This window comes from Daucus carota, chromosome 6, assembly GCF_001625215.2.
Source record: "Daucus carota subsp. sativus chromosome 6, DH1 v3.0, whole genome shotgun sequence".
NCBI classification, from domain to species: domain Eukaryota; kingdom Viridiplantae; phylum Streptophyta; class Magnoliopsida; order Apiales; family Apiaceae; genus Daucus; species Daucus carota.
In genome coordinates this window covers 19,472,427-19,489,245 of record NC_030386.2, presented here as the reverse complement: position 1 = coordinate 19,489,245, position 16,819 = coordinate 19,472,427, and the positions used below count along the sequence as shown (strand labels likewise).

At 37.3% G+C, this 16,819-nt stretch overlaps 2 protein-coding genes across 2 annotated transcripts; both read right to left on the bottom strand.

The window, feature by feature from the left end:
- Positions 1-2,987: 2,987 nt before the first annotated feature.
- Positions 2,988-9,525, bottom strand: LOC108224867 (uncharacterized). Its single transcript, XM_017399612.2, has 5 exons — positions 7,194-9,525; positions 6,654-6,829; positions 4,462-5,704; positions 3,943-4,085; positions 2,988-3,852 (listed from the first exon to the last, which is right to left on the bottom strand). The coding sequence occupies exons 1-5, from the start codon at positions 9,463-9,465 to the stop codon at positions 3,292-3,294; spliced, it is 4,395 nt and encodes a 1,464-aa protein (XP_017255101.2). The 5' UTR covers positions 9,466-9,525; the 3' UTR covers positions 2,988-3,291.
- Positions 9,526-10,066: 541 nt separating this feature from the next.
- Positions 10,067-16,443, bottom strand: LOC108227434 (uncharacterized). The gene is made up of 5 exons (XM_017402569.2): positions 14,161-16,443; positions 13,613-13,788; positions 12,188-13,412; positions 11,669-11,799; positions 10,067-11,554 (listed from the first exon to the last, which is right to left on the bottom strand). The coding sequence occupies exons 1-5, from the start codon at positions 16,292-16,294 to the stop codon at positions 10,274-10,276; spliced, it is 4,947 nt and encodes a 1,648-aa protein (XP_017258058.1). The 5' UTR covers positions 16,295-16,443; the 3' UTR covers positions 10,067-10,273.
- Positions 16,444-16,819: the final 376 nt, after the last annotated feature.

The window sequence follows — 16,819 nt, the reverse complement described above, 5'->3', positions numbered from 1 at the left end:
ATTTAAACCGGACTTCGGGTCTGAGTTCGGAGCCGGATTTTGAATTCGAATCATAAATTATTTAGACGGGATTTTGGATTTGAGTGGAATATGATCTTGAGTTCGATGTCTATAAATTATTTAAACCGAATTTTGAGTTCGAGTTATAAATTATTTATACCAAGTTAGGTTGAGTTAATTACAAATAATTTTATTTTATTGATTCTTTTTTAATCGGTATTTCATATATTACTCGAAAAAATTATGATAAAATAAATTAATATATAACATTACTGAATTTGAGGAAAAAAGTGTAGAGGAAAGAAGGAAATAAAAAATAAATAGAACAAAATTCATGCGCATTTGAGTAAACTAGGCAAGTTCATAATGACATTTATCTTTTAATCTCAATGTATAATGATATTTTTGTTGGTGAACAATTTCTGGTAACTAAAAAAAAACTCATTTTTGGCAGCATCTTTCTTTTTCTTGAGTAAGTTTTTACAATACAAGATATGTTACATCGAACTCTACAGTTACACATCAAAAGACACAAGATGTAGTTATGAACATTAACATCGATAACAGATCAGTGAAGCTAAGTTAACTAACTTGGTACTCTACGAACGCTATGATCCGAAATCAAGTCAGCCATGTTGTGCATTCTGCGGATTGACAGCAAGCGGAAGTTTAGGGAAGTTCGTCGCTGAGTGAAGAGCTGGAGATGGAACATTCAAGGAAGGCCTTGCTAGTTCAATCTGCGGACGTTGACCATGTAGTGCATTATGTGGATTGACAGCAAGCGGATGTTTAGGGAAGTTCGTCACTGAGTGAAGAGCGGGAGATGGAACATTCAAGGAAGGCCCTGCTTGTTCAATTTGCGGACGTTGAACATGTGGTGCATTCTGTGGATTGCCAGCAAGCGGATGTTTAGGGAAGTTCGTCACTGAGTGAAGAGCGGGAGATGGAACATTCCAAACTCTCACATACCCATTTATCATTATATTCCAAACAACCATATCCTTATTCGGCATTCTACAAAACAACTCCCCCCCTCTCTCTATATCACCAAATTTACTCACAAACCCATGCAAAATCGCCGTCCACGCGACCATATCCTTCACAACCATCTCCTCAAAAACTCTATATGCATACTGCATACTCTCAAACCCACTATAAAACTCAATCAAACTAGTCCCCACAAAAACATCCAACTCAAGCCCAACTTTCAACACCTCCCCATGAGCACATTTCCCTCTACATTGCTCCCACTAATCATTACAAGCCCGTATAACAAACGGGTAAGTAAACTTATCCCCGATCACCCCCCTCATCTTCATTTTCTCAAAAAGTATAAGGGCATTTCTCGGCTCTTGATTCTGTTGAAACCCTCTTACCATTGTGTTCCAAACGAAAGAATTTGGACGAGACATTTCATCAAACAGCTGCTGTGCATAGTTCATGCGGCGCAATGTAGAACAACGGGTGATGAAGTTTCCCATGGCGAAGCTGTCTTGGTGAAGATTTGTTCGGATGAGATGAACGTGGATTGATTTTAAGTGGTTTAAGGTTTTGACTGAGTTTGGGGTTTTTAACAGGTATAAGAGATGTTTTTGTTGAGTTGACATCCATTTGCAAATATTTCGCTCGAAAGGAGAATTTTAAATATTTAAGTACTTTCATATGCGGATTTAATTCGAAATTCGAACTCCGACGGTCCGACATCTTGAATTTTAAAAATATATCGTCGAATGTATTTAATACAAAAAAATAAATTAATTTGTGCTAAACATATTAACGCAACACTTCATCGAGGAATGTGTGTTACTAACAAGTAGGATCATTTACACCTGCTCCCGGGTTTTAAACATGAAAAAAAATAAGTGAAAAGTAAGTAAAATTATCTAACTTTCACTTCTATTCGTGCTACCGAATTAAATGGATCAAAATAAATTAAAGTGAGCGCAAATATGGAATAGTTTCACTCCAAAAGTGGGATGAAATGCTTTCACTTACATTCACTTGCTACCTCTCCTAAAAAAAACTCGGGAGCAAAGCATTAGTTTAATTATGTCGGTAAACTCCCAAATGTTTGGGTGAGCTTATAGGCGTCTTTATTAGACTTATAAGTCAGAAACAAATCGTTTATTTATGTTGTTTGTTTATGTACGAATTATAAGTCAATTTCTTACGTATAAGTTAGAATCAAACAAGTTCAAAATTATAACTTTTTAGTTATTTATTTTTATTTTTGAAGTTTGATTTTACAAATATATAGAGGATCATTTTAAAAGATAGTTTGTAATAATTTATTATTATACTAATAATGTTTTTTACACAAAAAATTATAAACACCAGAAAATTTATTCATAAAAATTACTTATCACTTGTAATTGAATTTTCATTTGTATGTAATAAGTATTTCGCTAAACTGTCCCTTCGGTTTTTGTTCTGGACTGTATACGATGAAAACGTGATAGTTTAGTCTTTTTTCTGAAATATTTGAATAATACAGGAAATATTAATTTTTTTTGGAAAGTTTTATCAAGATTCGAACTATCATCTTCACACTATTAAAAAATTCGAACTTAAAATGAAATTGTACTTAGAGAAGAATATTAAAATCGCTTATGACCAGCTAAATTCGAAATTAAATAAAGTTTTGCTAGATATTTTTGTTTCAATTTTTAAATTCCTATAACTGCTTTGACTAAATTAAACAATCCAACATCATCCTCCCTAATTCGATTTGTATGCAAAAGAATTTTAGCTGCTTACTAATTGTTGAAAAAGATATTACCCCATTTTGGATAACGTAAATTCTGTTTTTCTTTATATATTTGTGTAAAAAAGCATGGTACTTTTAACATGTTGTGAGAAAGAAGTTGGAAGTAGAAAATGCAGCTTTTTTTTACAACTTCTACTTCTTTTCCTAAAAATTTAACAACTTATTTAATTTACTTGTCACTTAAACTCCACTTCTTTATTTTGAGGAAGAAATACTTCTTTTAAGATAATTTTTAACATAACCCAAACGGCCCCATTAGATAGGAGTATATGGTAACAAATCCTGAGGCCCTCTTATGATCTCCAGAAAGATTAAGCAGCAGGAAACAAAACATACTATCAAGTATGGGTTACATTGAAATTTACATTCTTCACATTGCAAGAAAGACCAGGAGAATTAACATGCTGAGGATCCCGCAGACCCTCAAGACATTGTTACTGGAAAATTGCAGATAAGATTTTCATCCGTCTTCCAAAAAAGTGATAAGAAGCTTCATGACTTGCTGCTATGTGCAGACACTTGCATTAAGATTGAAGCGCATTCTGTGGATTAAATGCAGGTGGAGTGTTGAGAAAGTTTGGCATTGGGTGAAAAGGAGGTTGAACATATAAGCTCGGTCCTGGTGGTCGAGCCTGCGGAAGTTGATTGATATGCCATTGCCTTTGAGCTTCAGGTCCAGACTGCATATAGGCCCCCTCACAGCGGGCAAAGTTTGCCATTGGGTTAAAGGCAGGGAATGGAACATTCGAGGAAAATCCGGCTGGTGGCTCAACTCGTGGATGTTTGCTGATACGCCATTGCGTTTGAGCTTCAGGTCGAGGATATAGGCCTGCAGCAGGTCGTTTTTGAAAATTTGTATGCGATTGGGCTTCAGGCCTAGGATCTGGGCCAGAAACATGCGGCCTCTTGCTGCAATTCTTATATGACTGAGATCTTTCTGTGACCTCCTTAGACTTCTCCTCTAGATTCTGAATTTGAGCTAAAAGATCTTCAGGTGGATACTCAACCTCTAGCTGATGGTCTTTGATGCATTTTACTAATCCTCTAAGGATGCCAAGTTGTTTGCTTATTATGCCAATGTTAGCCTGTTATAGTATTTAAAACAACATAATCAGCTTGGAAGTTCGATTAAAGGCTAATAAAATGGAATGAGAAATAGATCGAAGAAAACATACAGGAGACATTTCCATCACTTCCTTAGAGCTCAGGTGATCTTTTAGGATAGGCACCGGTAGAAACTTCCCAACAAGCTCAAATTCATATATGTATCGGATGGCCTGAAGCCTGTCCCCCTTCTGAATGAGACTTTCTACAAAATCTGTTGGCAGGAAACATGATACATTGATTTTCTGAACTATACAAAAGAAAGACTTAAAAAGCTGCTGTAATTTCTCTTTGTTCAAATCTTATAAAGTTTAAGGTGGCATGCCTCAAGTGCACCTGCTAAACTCGCAGGCACATCCCAGATTTCTTTTTTCCCTATTATACTTACTAGTGGTGTGGCATCAAGAATGCTTGTTAGTGCTGCACTTGCATAATATAAGATACCATTACCCTAATTAAGTGATATAATTATGAACATAAAATAAAGATTTGTGCCTATATGAAATGGTGACAGTAACTCCATTTTTCCAAATTTTGAATCAAAATATAACTATTAAGATTACATAGAGAGAAAAGGCGAGATACCATACCAGGAACTTTATGTCCCAGCCCTAGGAGCCGGATCAATTCAGGCATCCTCCTCCTTGTATATATACTGTCCAAGAGGCCTAGAAGCTCATTTGTATCAACTGAAGAAGCCACTTTATAGACCGCCAAAAGGTGGAAAAGCACAAATACCTCTCCTGAATTCTTACTAGTAATATCTGAAAGCTGCACTTTCCAGTCAACAGCAAATTTGGCAGCTCTCTTTCTGACATGAGGTTGAATTTGTGGTGACATTGTCAATAGTTTCTCTAGCAAAATTATAAAGCACTTCACCACTGTAGGCTTTAAAATTCTTTTGCCCTTCAGATTTGAGTAATAACAGTGACAAATTGCGTCTAAAACAAGTTTGCCTAAATTTGCAGAGTGCATAACACCAGTGTTGTTATCTTCCTTTTTGCTCAAATTGAAACCAGAAGAATTCTTTTGATGCCAGTGACAACTATCTGAAGTCTTGGTCTGATTCAGGCTCTTATCTGATAATCTGAAGACTTGGCATAACTCATGAGAGTGTTTAAGGTATGAAACATATTCAAAGTGCCTCTGAAGCTCACTGACCTCAAATCTTGAATTAAGATTGTAGGTACAAATAAGATGCAAGAAGCCCAAGACCTGAAGAGGAGTCCTCATCTTTGCTTTCCAATCAGATGCAAGTTTCATTGCGTCGGCTTCAACCTCTTTCTTGATCTTTGGTGATTGTTTCATAAGCTGTTCTAACAGAAGAATGCAACTTTTCATGGTAACAAGGGAGTCAAAGTTTTTATCTCCTATTTCTGAATGGGGAGCATAAATTCCTTTAATGGCATGCAGGACAAACTTTGCAGACTCCATTAAAGAATTCAGAACAAATAAAATATCATCTCCTAACAGTTCATGATCTTCCGAATTTTCATTCAAGAAATGCAGCAACCTTATTCCGTCCATATCAGAAAGGACCGTAGCCAGCGCATTTTCACTGTCAAGTATAGGACAGCTAGCTTTAAGCTGAGTATTGCAGTCATCACTTGGGTCAGGTAAAACTGTGGCTGAATTACAATTTTTATCAGTTCCTTGCATTGCTGCATCATTGTTAGAGACTGATAACTTAACTTTTTCATCTTTTTTCTGCTGAAGAAGCTGTTTAATGAATCTTTCAATGCATTCTGGAGGGCATTCTGAATCAAGTTTGTAACATAAAATGCATAACAGTGCCTCTCTCAGTGAAACCACAATGTTATCTATGGCCTCTTCCTGCACAATTTTTTGGACCAGATTTTTAATAATATTGTTTTGTTGCCATATCATCTAAAACATTTATGGTGACAAACTAGTACATCCTCCCAAATCCATGCATGGAGGTGCATACACAGTCTCCATATCAATAAGTTCAAATGCAAAAGGAAATCCGAACGCAAGACCCATGCATGAAAGTTGTTACTTGTTGACTAGTTGTTACTTAACAACCATGACAAGCATATTCAGAGAGCTCTCGTACCATTTTGAGATATTATATTATCAAACACTTCTAAGCCCCCATCAAGCATTGCTTTCCCAGACCCAGAAGTAAGAGAAGCTTTCTTAGCGTTTTTGGACAAAAGCAATTTAATGCTCAACTGTTTCCTTATTGTAACAGGCCACACTTTTACGACTATTAAATCGAGCTAAACTAAAATACAATTCAATTTATCAATCCATAATCTTGTTACAAGTATATCAATTACAAATCCTTAACCTAAAATACATTTGTAACAAGATTGCACTTTTCGTTAGGTTAATGATTTGTAGTTGATGTATTTGTAACAAGATTTTTGGATTGATAAATTGAATTGTATTTTAGTTTAGCTCGATTTAATAGTCCGAAAAAGTGCGGGCCTTTGCACTTATAAACTAAACTTAAGATGCTTTAAGGATAAACTGCAATTTATAATTGCAGGAAAGAAACTTGGGATAAAATTTTATGTCAGTAGTCTTTAGCGTAAGAAAGAATATTAACCTTCAATTTAATTTCAAGAAGAACTTAATATAAAGAGTTTCTGAACTGAATATCCAATAAAGCACGGGTTTTATATGTCACTAGACTCTCTATTGAACTTACCCTTTTTCCAACCTTTTTGTGACTTTGTGCTGGTATCATATAAAGTAAATATAAGCTCAGAAATATTGCCATAAATATAATAAAACAACAAGAAAGGAGAATTACCTTTTTGTCAATTGGGCAGTCACTATTCTCACACAAAGCCTTTGACGCCTCTTCAGAATTCTTCAACAATTCTTTTAGAAGTGATGCAGGTTTAAACTTGTCACGAAGCCCAAAAGCACAAACATATTTAACAGCCTTAACGTGCTGATGCTCTTTTAACATAACTTGAATAAGATCTGTCACATATAAGAACCTGAAATATCAGATCTGTGCACCACAAGGTTGTGATTTTGAAACAAAACGTGAAAAGAACCTAAAAATAATATATTTATGTACAGATACAAAGATACTAATTACAGAGAAATTACATCCAGAGACATGCTTGATACTTATATATATCCCATTAGTTCTGTGTTCAAGAAAGCAGAAAAAGTTTCAGGTTGGGATAACATAATAGTACAGCATTACTACAGCATAAAAATTACTTTGGTACTATGGCATGCATTTTTTATTAGAGTATTTTCTAAGAAGGACTGTTCCATGTATATCTCATAGACATTAAATCATGTACATAAACTTGAAAGCAAACATGAAACTCACCGCTTATTTTTTCGGTGTAACCAAGGAGCTGGCATAACTCTGAAATTTGTTTATGCTGACCGATAACCTCAAAAAGAGTTAGGAACTCTCCTGGGTTAAAAGCAGTCCCCAACCCATAGGACGCTAAAAGGTTCAGGAAAACAGTAACCTCCCCTGAGCTCTTCATTTTATTCTCCCATTCATGTGCAAGTTCCATGGCTGCTTTTCTAAGACATGGTTGAATCTGAGTAGAAATCCTCCTCAACTGCTCCAACAAAAGATTGCTACTTTTACAAACTACATCCGATTCGAACTCCTTATTCTCTAGAATCAGGTAAAAGTCTTGCATTGCATCTAAGACTAGTTTTACAGGATCCACTGACATCCTAAGAACCCTAAAAACTTCGTCACTCATGGAATGAAGATCCCTTTTTTGATTAATTAAATACAAGAGCAAATTCTTTCCACCCATAGTTATAGAAAATCTTATATCTGCATATGAACCATCAACACTGCATGGCTCAGGTTTTACAATTGAGAGGTCAACATTGCATAACTGTTTCTTTTTCATTTCAGATTCTTTGATCTGGTCTTCGAGTTTTTTCTTCTCCAACTCAAATTTTCTGCATTTCTCTTCACACGAAATTCTGATTGAATCTACTTCTTTCTCCTTGGCCTCAATACTCTTGACTCGATTTTCATGCTGCTCTTTTAATTTTAATCCAGTCAACAATTCTTGAACAGTTTTCTCCATTGAGTCAAGTTTCTTGCATCTTTCTTCATTCAAAATCCATACTGAATCAATTCCATTCTCCTTTACATCAATGTTTTTAACCCATTCTTCAAAGCGCTTCTCTTTCAATTGAAATTCTCTTTCCTTCTCCAACTCAAATTTCCTGCATCTCTCTTCGCATGATAATCGGAATGAATCAGCTTCTTTCTCCTTCTTCTCAAAACTTTTGACACGATCTTCAAACTGCTGCTCTTTTAATTTAAACTCAGTCAACAACTCAATATGGTTTTTCTCCATTAAATCGAGTTTTTTGCATCTTTCTTCATTCAGAATCCTCCCTCTATCAACCTCTTTTTTCTTTATATCATTGGTTTTCACCCGTTCTCTGAATTGCTTCTCTTTAGATTCAAATTCTTTCGTCTGATCATCAAGCTTTTTCTCCCTACTTTGAAGTTTCCTGCACCTTTCTTCACTTAAGGCATTCTTCAAATTAATTTCTTTCTCCTTCACTTCCATGTCTCCCACCCACTCCTTGAAGTACTTCTCTTTCAATTCAAGTTTTTTCAGCTGGTCTTCAAGCTTTTTCTCCCTATGTTCAAGTCTCCTACAGCTTTCTTCACTAGATACGTTCTTCAGTTCATTTTCTTTCTTCTTCAAATCCATAGCTTCCATCGACTCCTTTAACCGCTTCTCTTTCAATTCAAACTGTTTCAACCGATCTTCAAGCTTTTTCTCCCTAATTTCAACTCCCTTACATCGTTCTTTGCTCATAACATTCTTTGCATCAATTTCCTTCTCCCTCTTATCAATCATTTCAATCCGCTCCTTCAAACACTTCTCCTTCATTTCAAGCTCCTTAACCGTCTCCTCAACCTCCTTCTTCTCCAAATCGAACTTCTCCTTCTGCAAATTAAACCTCGTACAAAATTCATAGGTAAACTTCCTAAGCATCTCAATTTCCCTCTCCTTCGAAGCAAAACCCTCCTCCATACCCTCAACCTCCTTACTCCTCTTCTCAATCACCTCCCGCATCCTCCCCACCTCCTTCTCCCTCTCCTCCAAATCCCCGCAAATCGCCTCCAACTTCACCTCCCGACTCTCAATACTCTTCTCCTTCAACCTAACCACCTCAAACCTTTCCTCAATCGCCTCCCGCTCCCTCTTCTCCATCTCAAACCTCTCGAACACACATTCCACCTCCCTCCTCTTCTCCTCGACTCTCCTCTTCTCACCCTCTACCTCCCTCTCCCTCCTCTCCACCTCCTTCATCCTACTCTCCAAACTATTCCTCACCTCGTTGAGTACTTCACTACTACTCGTTACAGATTGCTTCACCTCACTCAACCGAGCCGTTACAGATTGCTTCACCTCATTCAACTGAGACTCCCTTGATTGAATATTGGTGAAGCAATCCTGTAACAATTGTTGAGTGGAAGAATCTAGACTCTCTAGATTCTTCCACTCAACTAGTAGAGAGAGCATAGCTTTCTCTACCTGCTCTTCTCGAGCTTTTGTCAATTTTATTACTGAATTGAGCTTCTCTACTGAATCCATATGCATACATGTGCTAAAATAGAAATATATATATGTATTTAATAAAATGGATAAACACAAGCCAGAACTTACAGAGGATGAAGAATACCTAGAATGGCAGGGAATTGATGAGATGAATGTTGTCAAGCAAAATGCTTAGGCTTTTTAGTACTCCGGTCAGCCGGGTTCGAGTTCGAGTCGTAAATTATTTAAACCGGACTTCGGGTTTGAGTTCGGAGCCGGATTTTGAATTCGAATCATAAATTATTTAGACGGGATTTCGGATTTGAGTCCGGAATATGATCTTGAGTTCGAAGTCTATAAATTATTTAAACTGAATTTTGAGTTCGAGTTATAAATTATTTATACCAAGTTAGGTTGAGTTAATTACAAATAATTTTATTTTATTGATTCTTTTTTAATCGGTATTTCATATGTTACTTGAAAAAATTATGATAAAATAAATTAATATATAACATTAGTGAATTTGAGGAAAAAAGTGTAGAGGAAAGAAGGAAATAAAAAATAAATAGAACAAAATTCATGCGCATTTGAGTAAACTAGTCAAGTTCATAATGTCATTTATCTTTTGATCTCAATGTATAATGATATTTTTGTTGGTGAACAATTTCTGGCAACTAAAAAGCAACTCATTTTTGGCAGCATCTTTCATTTTCTTGAGTAAGTTTTTACAATACAAGATACGTTACATCGAACTCTACAGTTACACATCACAAGACACAAGATGTAGTTATGAACATTAACATCGATAACAGATCACTGAAGCTAAGTTAACTAACTTGGTACTCTACGAACGCTATGATCCGAAATCAAGTCAGCCATGTTGTGCATTTTGCGGATTGACAACAAGCGGAAGTTTAGGGAAGTTCGTCGCTGAGTGAAGAGCTGGAGATGGAACATTCAAGGAAGGCCTTGCTTGTTCAATCTGCGGACGTTGACCATGTAGTGCATTATGTGGATTGACAGCAAGCGGATGTTGAGGGAAGTTCGTCACTGAGTGAAGAGCGGGAGATGGAACATTCAAGGAAGGCCCTGCTTGTTCAATCTGCGGATGTTGACCATGTGGTGCATTCTGTAGATTGCCAGCAAGCGGATGTCTAGGGAAGTTCGTCACTGAGTGAAGAGCGGGAGGTGGAACATTCAAGGAAGGCCCTGCTTGTTCAATCTGCGGATGTTGACCATGTAGTGCATTATGTGGATTGCCGGCAAGTGGATGTCTAGGGAAGTTCGTCACTGAGTGAAGAGCGGGAGGTGGAACATTCAAGGAAGGCCATGCTTGTTCAATCTGTGAACGTTGACCATGTAGTGCATTCTGTGGATTGACAGCAAGCGGATGTTCAGGGAAGTTCGTCACTGAGTGAAGAGCGGGAGATGGAACATTCAAGGAAGGCCCTGTTATTTCAATCTGCGGATGTTGACCATGTAGTGCATTCTGTGGATTGACAAAAAACGGATGTTTAGGGAAGTACGTTACTGAGTGAAGTGCAGGAGATGGAACATTCAAGGAAGGCCCTGCTAGTTCAATCTGCTGACGTTGGCTGATATGCCATCGCATATGAGCTTCGGGCACATGCTGCATATAGGCCCCCTGAGAGTTGGCAAAGTTTGTCATTGTGCCAAAAGCAGGGAATGGAACATTCAAGGGAGTTCCTGCCGGTGGGCCAATCTGCGGATGTTTGCTGACATGCCATTGTGTTTCGATCCGCGGATGTTTGCTGACATGGCATTGTGTTTGAGCTTTAGGTACAGGATCAGCACACCTTTTCCTTTCGAACTTCTTATGCGTTTGAGCTTCAGGCCCAGATGCTGCATGTGGCGTATCTACGAACGTATGTGTTTGAGCTTCAGGCCCAGATGCTGCATGTGGTGTATTTACGAACTTTTGTGTTTGAGCTTCAGGCCCAGATGCAGCTGGTGGTTTAATCGCGAAGTTCGTAAACGATTGACACGCTACTCCTGTGACCTTAGCCTGCTCTAGTAGCTGCTCTAATTGTGCTAAAAGATTATCAGGTGGATACTCAACCTCAAGCTGATGGTCTGTGATGCATCTTATCACTTCTCTAAGGGCAGCAAGTTGTCTGCTTATGACATTACCCTGTCATAATGTTTAAAACAAGTATAAAATCAGCTTGGCAATTGGACAGGAGACAAGAAATAAGAAAATTATGAAGTATCAAGGAAAACATATTACTGGGTCAAGAAAAATTACCGGCACTATTTTAGAGCTTATGTGATCTTTGAGAATAGGCACCGGAGGGAACTTTCCAACAAGATGAAACTCATATATGTATCGGATGGCCTGAATCCTGTCCCCCTTTTGAATGATCCTTTCTATGAAATCTGTTGGCAAGGAAACAGTGTTCATCAGTTTTAACTTTTATCAGACTACTTTTAAGAAAGAATTTAAAAGCTGCTATACAATTTTATTTTCAAATGTTAAAATGTTCACAATGCATGGCTTGAGTACGCCTACTAAACTCACACACCCAACCCAAGTAATTTCTTCTATACATTTTCCAAAGGTGCAGCATGAAGAAGGCTTCAAAATTCTGCAGTAAAAATAATACAGAAGTCCATTTTACCCTTAATTGAGTGATCTTTTTTGTTATAATTACCCATAAAATGGGCTACCCCAAAATAAAAATGAGCAAGTACACTTGCTTTTCTGAAATCTTCAAATGCAAAAGCAATTATAGTGTTGCATAAAAGAAAATCAGAGATAACATACCAGAAATTCTATGTGACAGTCCCGTGTGCCGAACTAATTCGGGAGCTGTCCTTCGTAAATAAACGCAGTCCAAGAAGCCAAGAAGTTCTTCTGAATCAACAGCAGGAGCCACTTTATAGACCGCCAAAAGATGAAAAAGTCCATAAACCTCTGCAGGCTTCCTGTTATTATAACCTACAAGCAGTGTTTTCCAGTCCATTGCAAATTTGGCAGCTTTCTCTTTGACATGAGGTTGAATTTGAGGTGACATTTTCAATAGTTGTTCTAGCAATATAATAAAACATTTCGCTACAACAGATTTAACATTTCCACAGTTCGAGAAATAACAGCTTTGAATTGCATCTAGAACAAGTTTAGCATAATTCGCAGAGTGAATTAATTTATTTTCATCATTTTCCTTTTGGTCAATCTCGAGGCCAGGAGTATTCTTTGGATGCAAATCACAGATACTTGAACTTGTGGTCTGATTTGGTCTCTTATCTGAGAATCGGAAGACTTGGCACAACTCCGGAGCATGTTTAATGCATGACACAAATTCAAAATGCCTCTCAAGCTCACTGACCTCAAAACTTAATATAAGACCATAGGCAGAAATAAGATGCAAAAAGCCCAAGACCTGAACAGGAGTCCTCATTTTCACTCTCCAATTACATGCAAGTTTCTTTGCGTCCTCTTTCACATGTGGTTCAATCTCAGGTGATTGTTTCATGAACTGTTCTAACAAAAGAATGCAACTTTTCATGAACACAGGGGATTCATAATACTTATCTCTCTCCAAAAGCGGTGTATCAAATCCTTTAATAGTATTCAGGACAAGCTTTGCAGGGTCCTTCAATAATTTGAGGAAGTTGAAAATATCATAGCCTAGCAGTTCATGGTCTTCTGAATTTTCACTCAAGAAAACCTGCAAACTTTTTGCGCCCATGTTAGAAAGGATGAAAGCCAGGGCATTCCTATTGCACAAAAAAGGGCTGGTAAGCGTAGTAGTGCAGCCCTCAGCTGGGTCGGGTACAACTGTAAGTGATTTACAATTTTTCTCAGCCTCTTGTTTTGTTGCACTATTGTTAGAGGCTGATAACCTAACTTTTTCATCTTCCTTCTCTTGTATAAGCTGTTTAATAAATCCATCCATGCATTCTGGAGGGTATTCAGATTCAAGTTTGTAATGAAAAATGCACACAAGTGCCTCTCTTAGTGAAGCTACAATGTTGTCAATGACCTCATCCTGTACAACAAATTCAAATCAAATTTCAACAACTTTTTTGATAAAAGAAATTCTTTTAGTTACAGACTTCCTGCATAATCTTAATATTAGATAAGCTAGCATGTTAAAGCTCTTAAACAAATTAAAAAGTGGCTTTAAGGTCAATATAAGCTCAAACATAGTCATGAATTTAGCACAAGATAACAAGAAAAAGAGATTACTTTTTTATCAACTGGATAGTCACTATTCTCACGCAAAGTGTTTGACGTCTCTTCAGCATTCTTCAACAAGTCCTTCAGTAGTGATGCAGGCTGAAACTTGTCCCGCAGCCCAAAAACACATATATATTTAAGAGCTTTAACATGCTGCTGCTTTTTTAACATCATTTCGATAAGATCTGTCAGATACAAGAAGAAGAAATACTGATTATATCAGACCTGTGCAAGACAAGTAGGTCATAATTTTCAAACAATCCTAATAAGATCCTTAATCTAGTATATATACTTATACATCAAGGAAAAGATAAGGTAATCCTACCAGTTACTGAAGAAATGACAACCAGATTAAAAAAAAATGCCGGCTCATTATAAACAAAAAAGAAGTTTGATTAGGATATAACATATCACAGCATCAAAATATCACTTTGTCAGTAAGACATGATATTTTTGTTAATGGATTAATTTCTAAAAATGGTTTTTTATTCCATCTTCATCACATAAAAAATCAATTATGTGCATAAAAATTAAAGGCAATGGCAAAAGTTACTTACTAATTTTATCAGGGTAACCAAGGAGCTGGCATAAATTTGAAATTTTTACATGCTGATGAATAACCTCAAAAAGATTTAAGAACTCTTCTGGGTCAAAAGAAGACCCCAACCCATAGGAAGCTAAGAGGTTCAGGAAAACAGTAACCTCCCCTGAGCTCTTCATTTTATTCTCCCATTCGTGTGCAACTTCCATTGCTGCTTTTTTAAGCCGTGGTGGAATCTGAGTAGATATTCTCCTCAGCTGCTCCAACAAAAGAATGCTACTTTTACAAACTACATCCACTTCGAACTCCTTATCCTCTATTATCAGGTAAAAGTCTTGCATTGCATCTAAAACTAATTTTCCAGGATTCATTGACATCCTAAGAGCCCTAGAAACTTCTTCGGTCATGGAATCAAGATCCCTCTTCTGATTAATTAAATACAAGAGCAAATTCTTTCCACCCATAGTAATAGAAAATCTTATATCTGCATATGAATTATCAACAATGCATGGCTCAGGTTTTACAATTGAGTGATCAACATTGCTTAACTGCCTCCTTTTAATTTCGGATTCTTTCATCTGGTCTTCAAGTTTTCTCTTCTCCAACTCAAATTTTCTGCATCTTTCTTCACATGAAATTCTAATTAAATCGACTTCTTTCTCTTTTGCCTCAATAGTTTCAACTCGATTTTGCTCTTTGAATTTTAATCCAGTCAACAATTCATGAAGAGTTTTCTCCATCGAGTCAAGTTTCTTGCATCTTTCCTCGTTCAAAATCCACACTGAATCAATTTCCTTCTCCTTCAAATCAACGGTTTTAACCCATTCTTTGAAGTGCTTCTCTTTCAATTCAAATTCGTTTTTCTTCTCCAACTCAAATTTCCTGCATCTTTCTTCACATGATAATCGGATTGAATCGACTTCCTTCTCCTTCTTCTGAAAACTGTGGACGCGATCTTCTAATTGCTGCTCTTTTAATTTAAACTCTGTCAACAATGCATTATGGTTTTTCTCCATCAAATTGAGTTTCTCGCACCTTTGTTCGTACAAAATCTTCCCTGAATCGACTCCTTTTTTCTTCAAATCAATAGCTTTAGCCCGTTCTCGGAACAGCTTCTCTTTCGATTCAAATTCTTTCATCTGATCATCAAGTTTTTTCTCCCGAAGTTGAAGTTCCCTGCATCTTTCTTCACACAAGGTATTCTTCAAATCAATTTCTTTCTCCTTCACGTTCGTGCTTCCCACCCACTCCTTAAAGTACTTCTCTTTCAATTCAAATTCTTTCAGCTGCTTTTCAAGTTTTTTCTCCCTAATTTCAATTCTCCTACCTCTTTCTTCAGATGGAACATTCTTCGCCTCCATTTCTTTTTTCTTCAAATCCAAAGCTTCCACCGACTCCTTTATCCGCTTCTCTTTCAATTCAAACTGTTTCAACCGATCTTCAAGCTCTTTCTCCCTTATTTTAAGCTCCTTAACCCTCTCCTCAACCTCTCTTTTCTCCAAATCCGACTTCTCCTTCTGCAAATTAACCTCGTGGCACAAATCATGCGTAATCTTCTTAACCGTCTCAATTTCCTTCTCCTTCAAAACTAAACCCTCCTCCATACTCGCAACCTCCTTACTCCTCTTCTCATTCACCTCCCGCATCATCGCCACTTCCTTCTCCCTCTCCACCAAATTCCCTCGTATCACCTCCAACTTCACCTCCAGATTCTCAATACTCTTCCCCTTCAACCTAACCACCTCAAACCTCTCCTCAATCACCTCCCTAATCCCCTCCACCTCCCTCTTCTCCATCCCAAACCTCTCGAACACACATTTCACCTCCCTCCTCTTCTCCTCAACTCTCCCCTCCTCACGCTTCACCTCCCTCTCCCTCCTCTCCACATCCTCCATCCTCTCCTCCAAACTCCTCCTAATCTCATCAAGTTCACGATTACTACTTGTTACAGATTGCTTCACCTCGTTCAACCGAGCCTCCCTCGATTGAATATCGGTGAAGCAATCATGTAACAATTGATGAGTGGAAGAATTTAGATGACTCTCTAGATTCTTCCACTCCGCAAACAGAGAAAGAATCGCTTTCTCTGCACGCTCTTTTCGAGCTTCGGTCAGTTTCAAAGCACAATTGAGCTTCTCTAGTGAATCCATACACACACGTGTACATAAGTAAATCCGTATGTATACAAATAGATTGATAAATATTGAGTTCAGAGACAGAGAGAATACCTAGAGTGCTCGTCAACGAGAACGATGCCTTTAGTCAAACGATAACTGGTGAGGTATGATTGTCTATGACATATCTGGTGATGTATGATTGTATATACCGTTTAACACCAGACTCATGTGTCGGAACCCATTTTTGTACTACTGGTTAAAAATATCTGGCTAAAACTTACTCCTTACCCTCCCTTCCATTTCTTTACGCTTTCTTTTTTGGAGTGTGCTATCCAATTCGTTAATGGTCCCACCACTTCTCCACTTTTCTTTCCTTTTCACATTACTTTTATTCCACTATCTTATTTTTATAGATTAAAAATCAATGGGTCCCACCACTTCACCCACTTTTCTTCTTCTTTTCCACTATTTTATATCTATTTCTTAACCTCCGTGCCCAACCCATTTGATAAGAAATGGGAGGGACAGAAGCAGTACAAGTACTCTGGTTAAAGATAC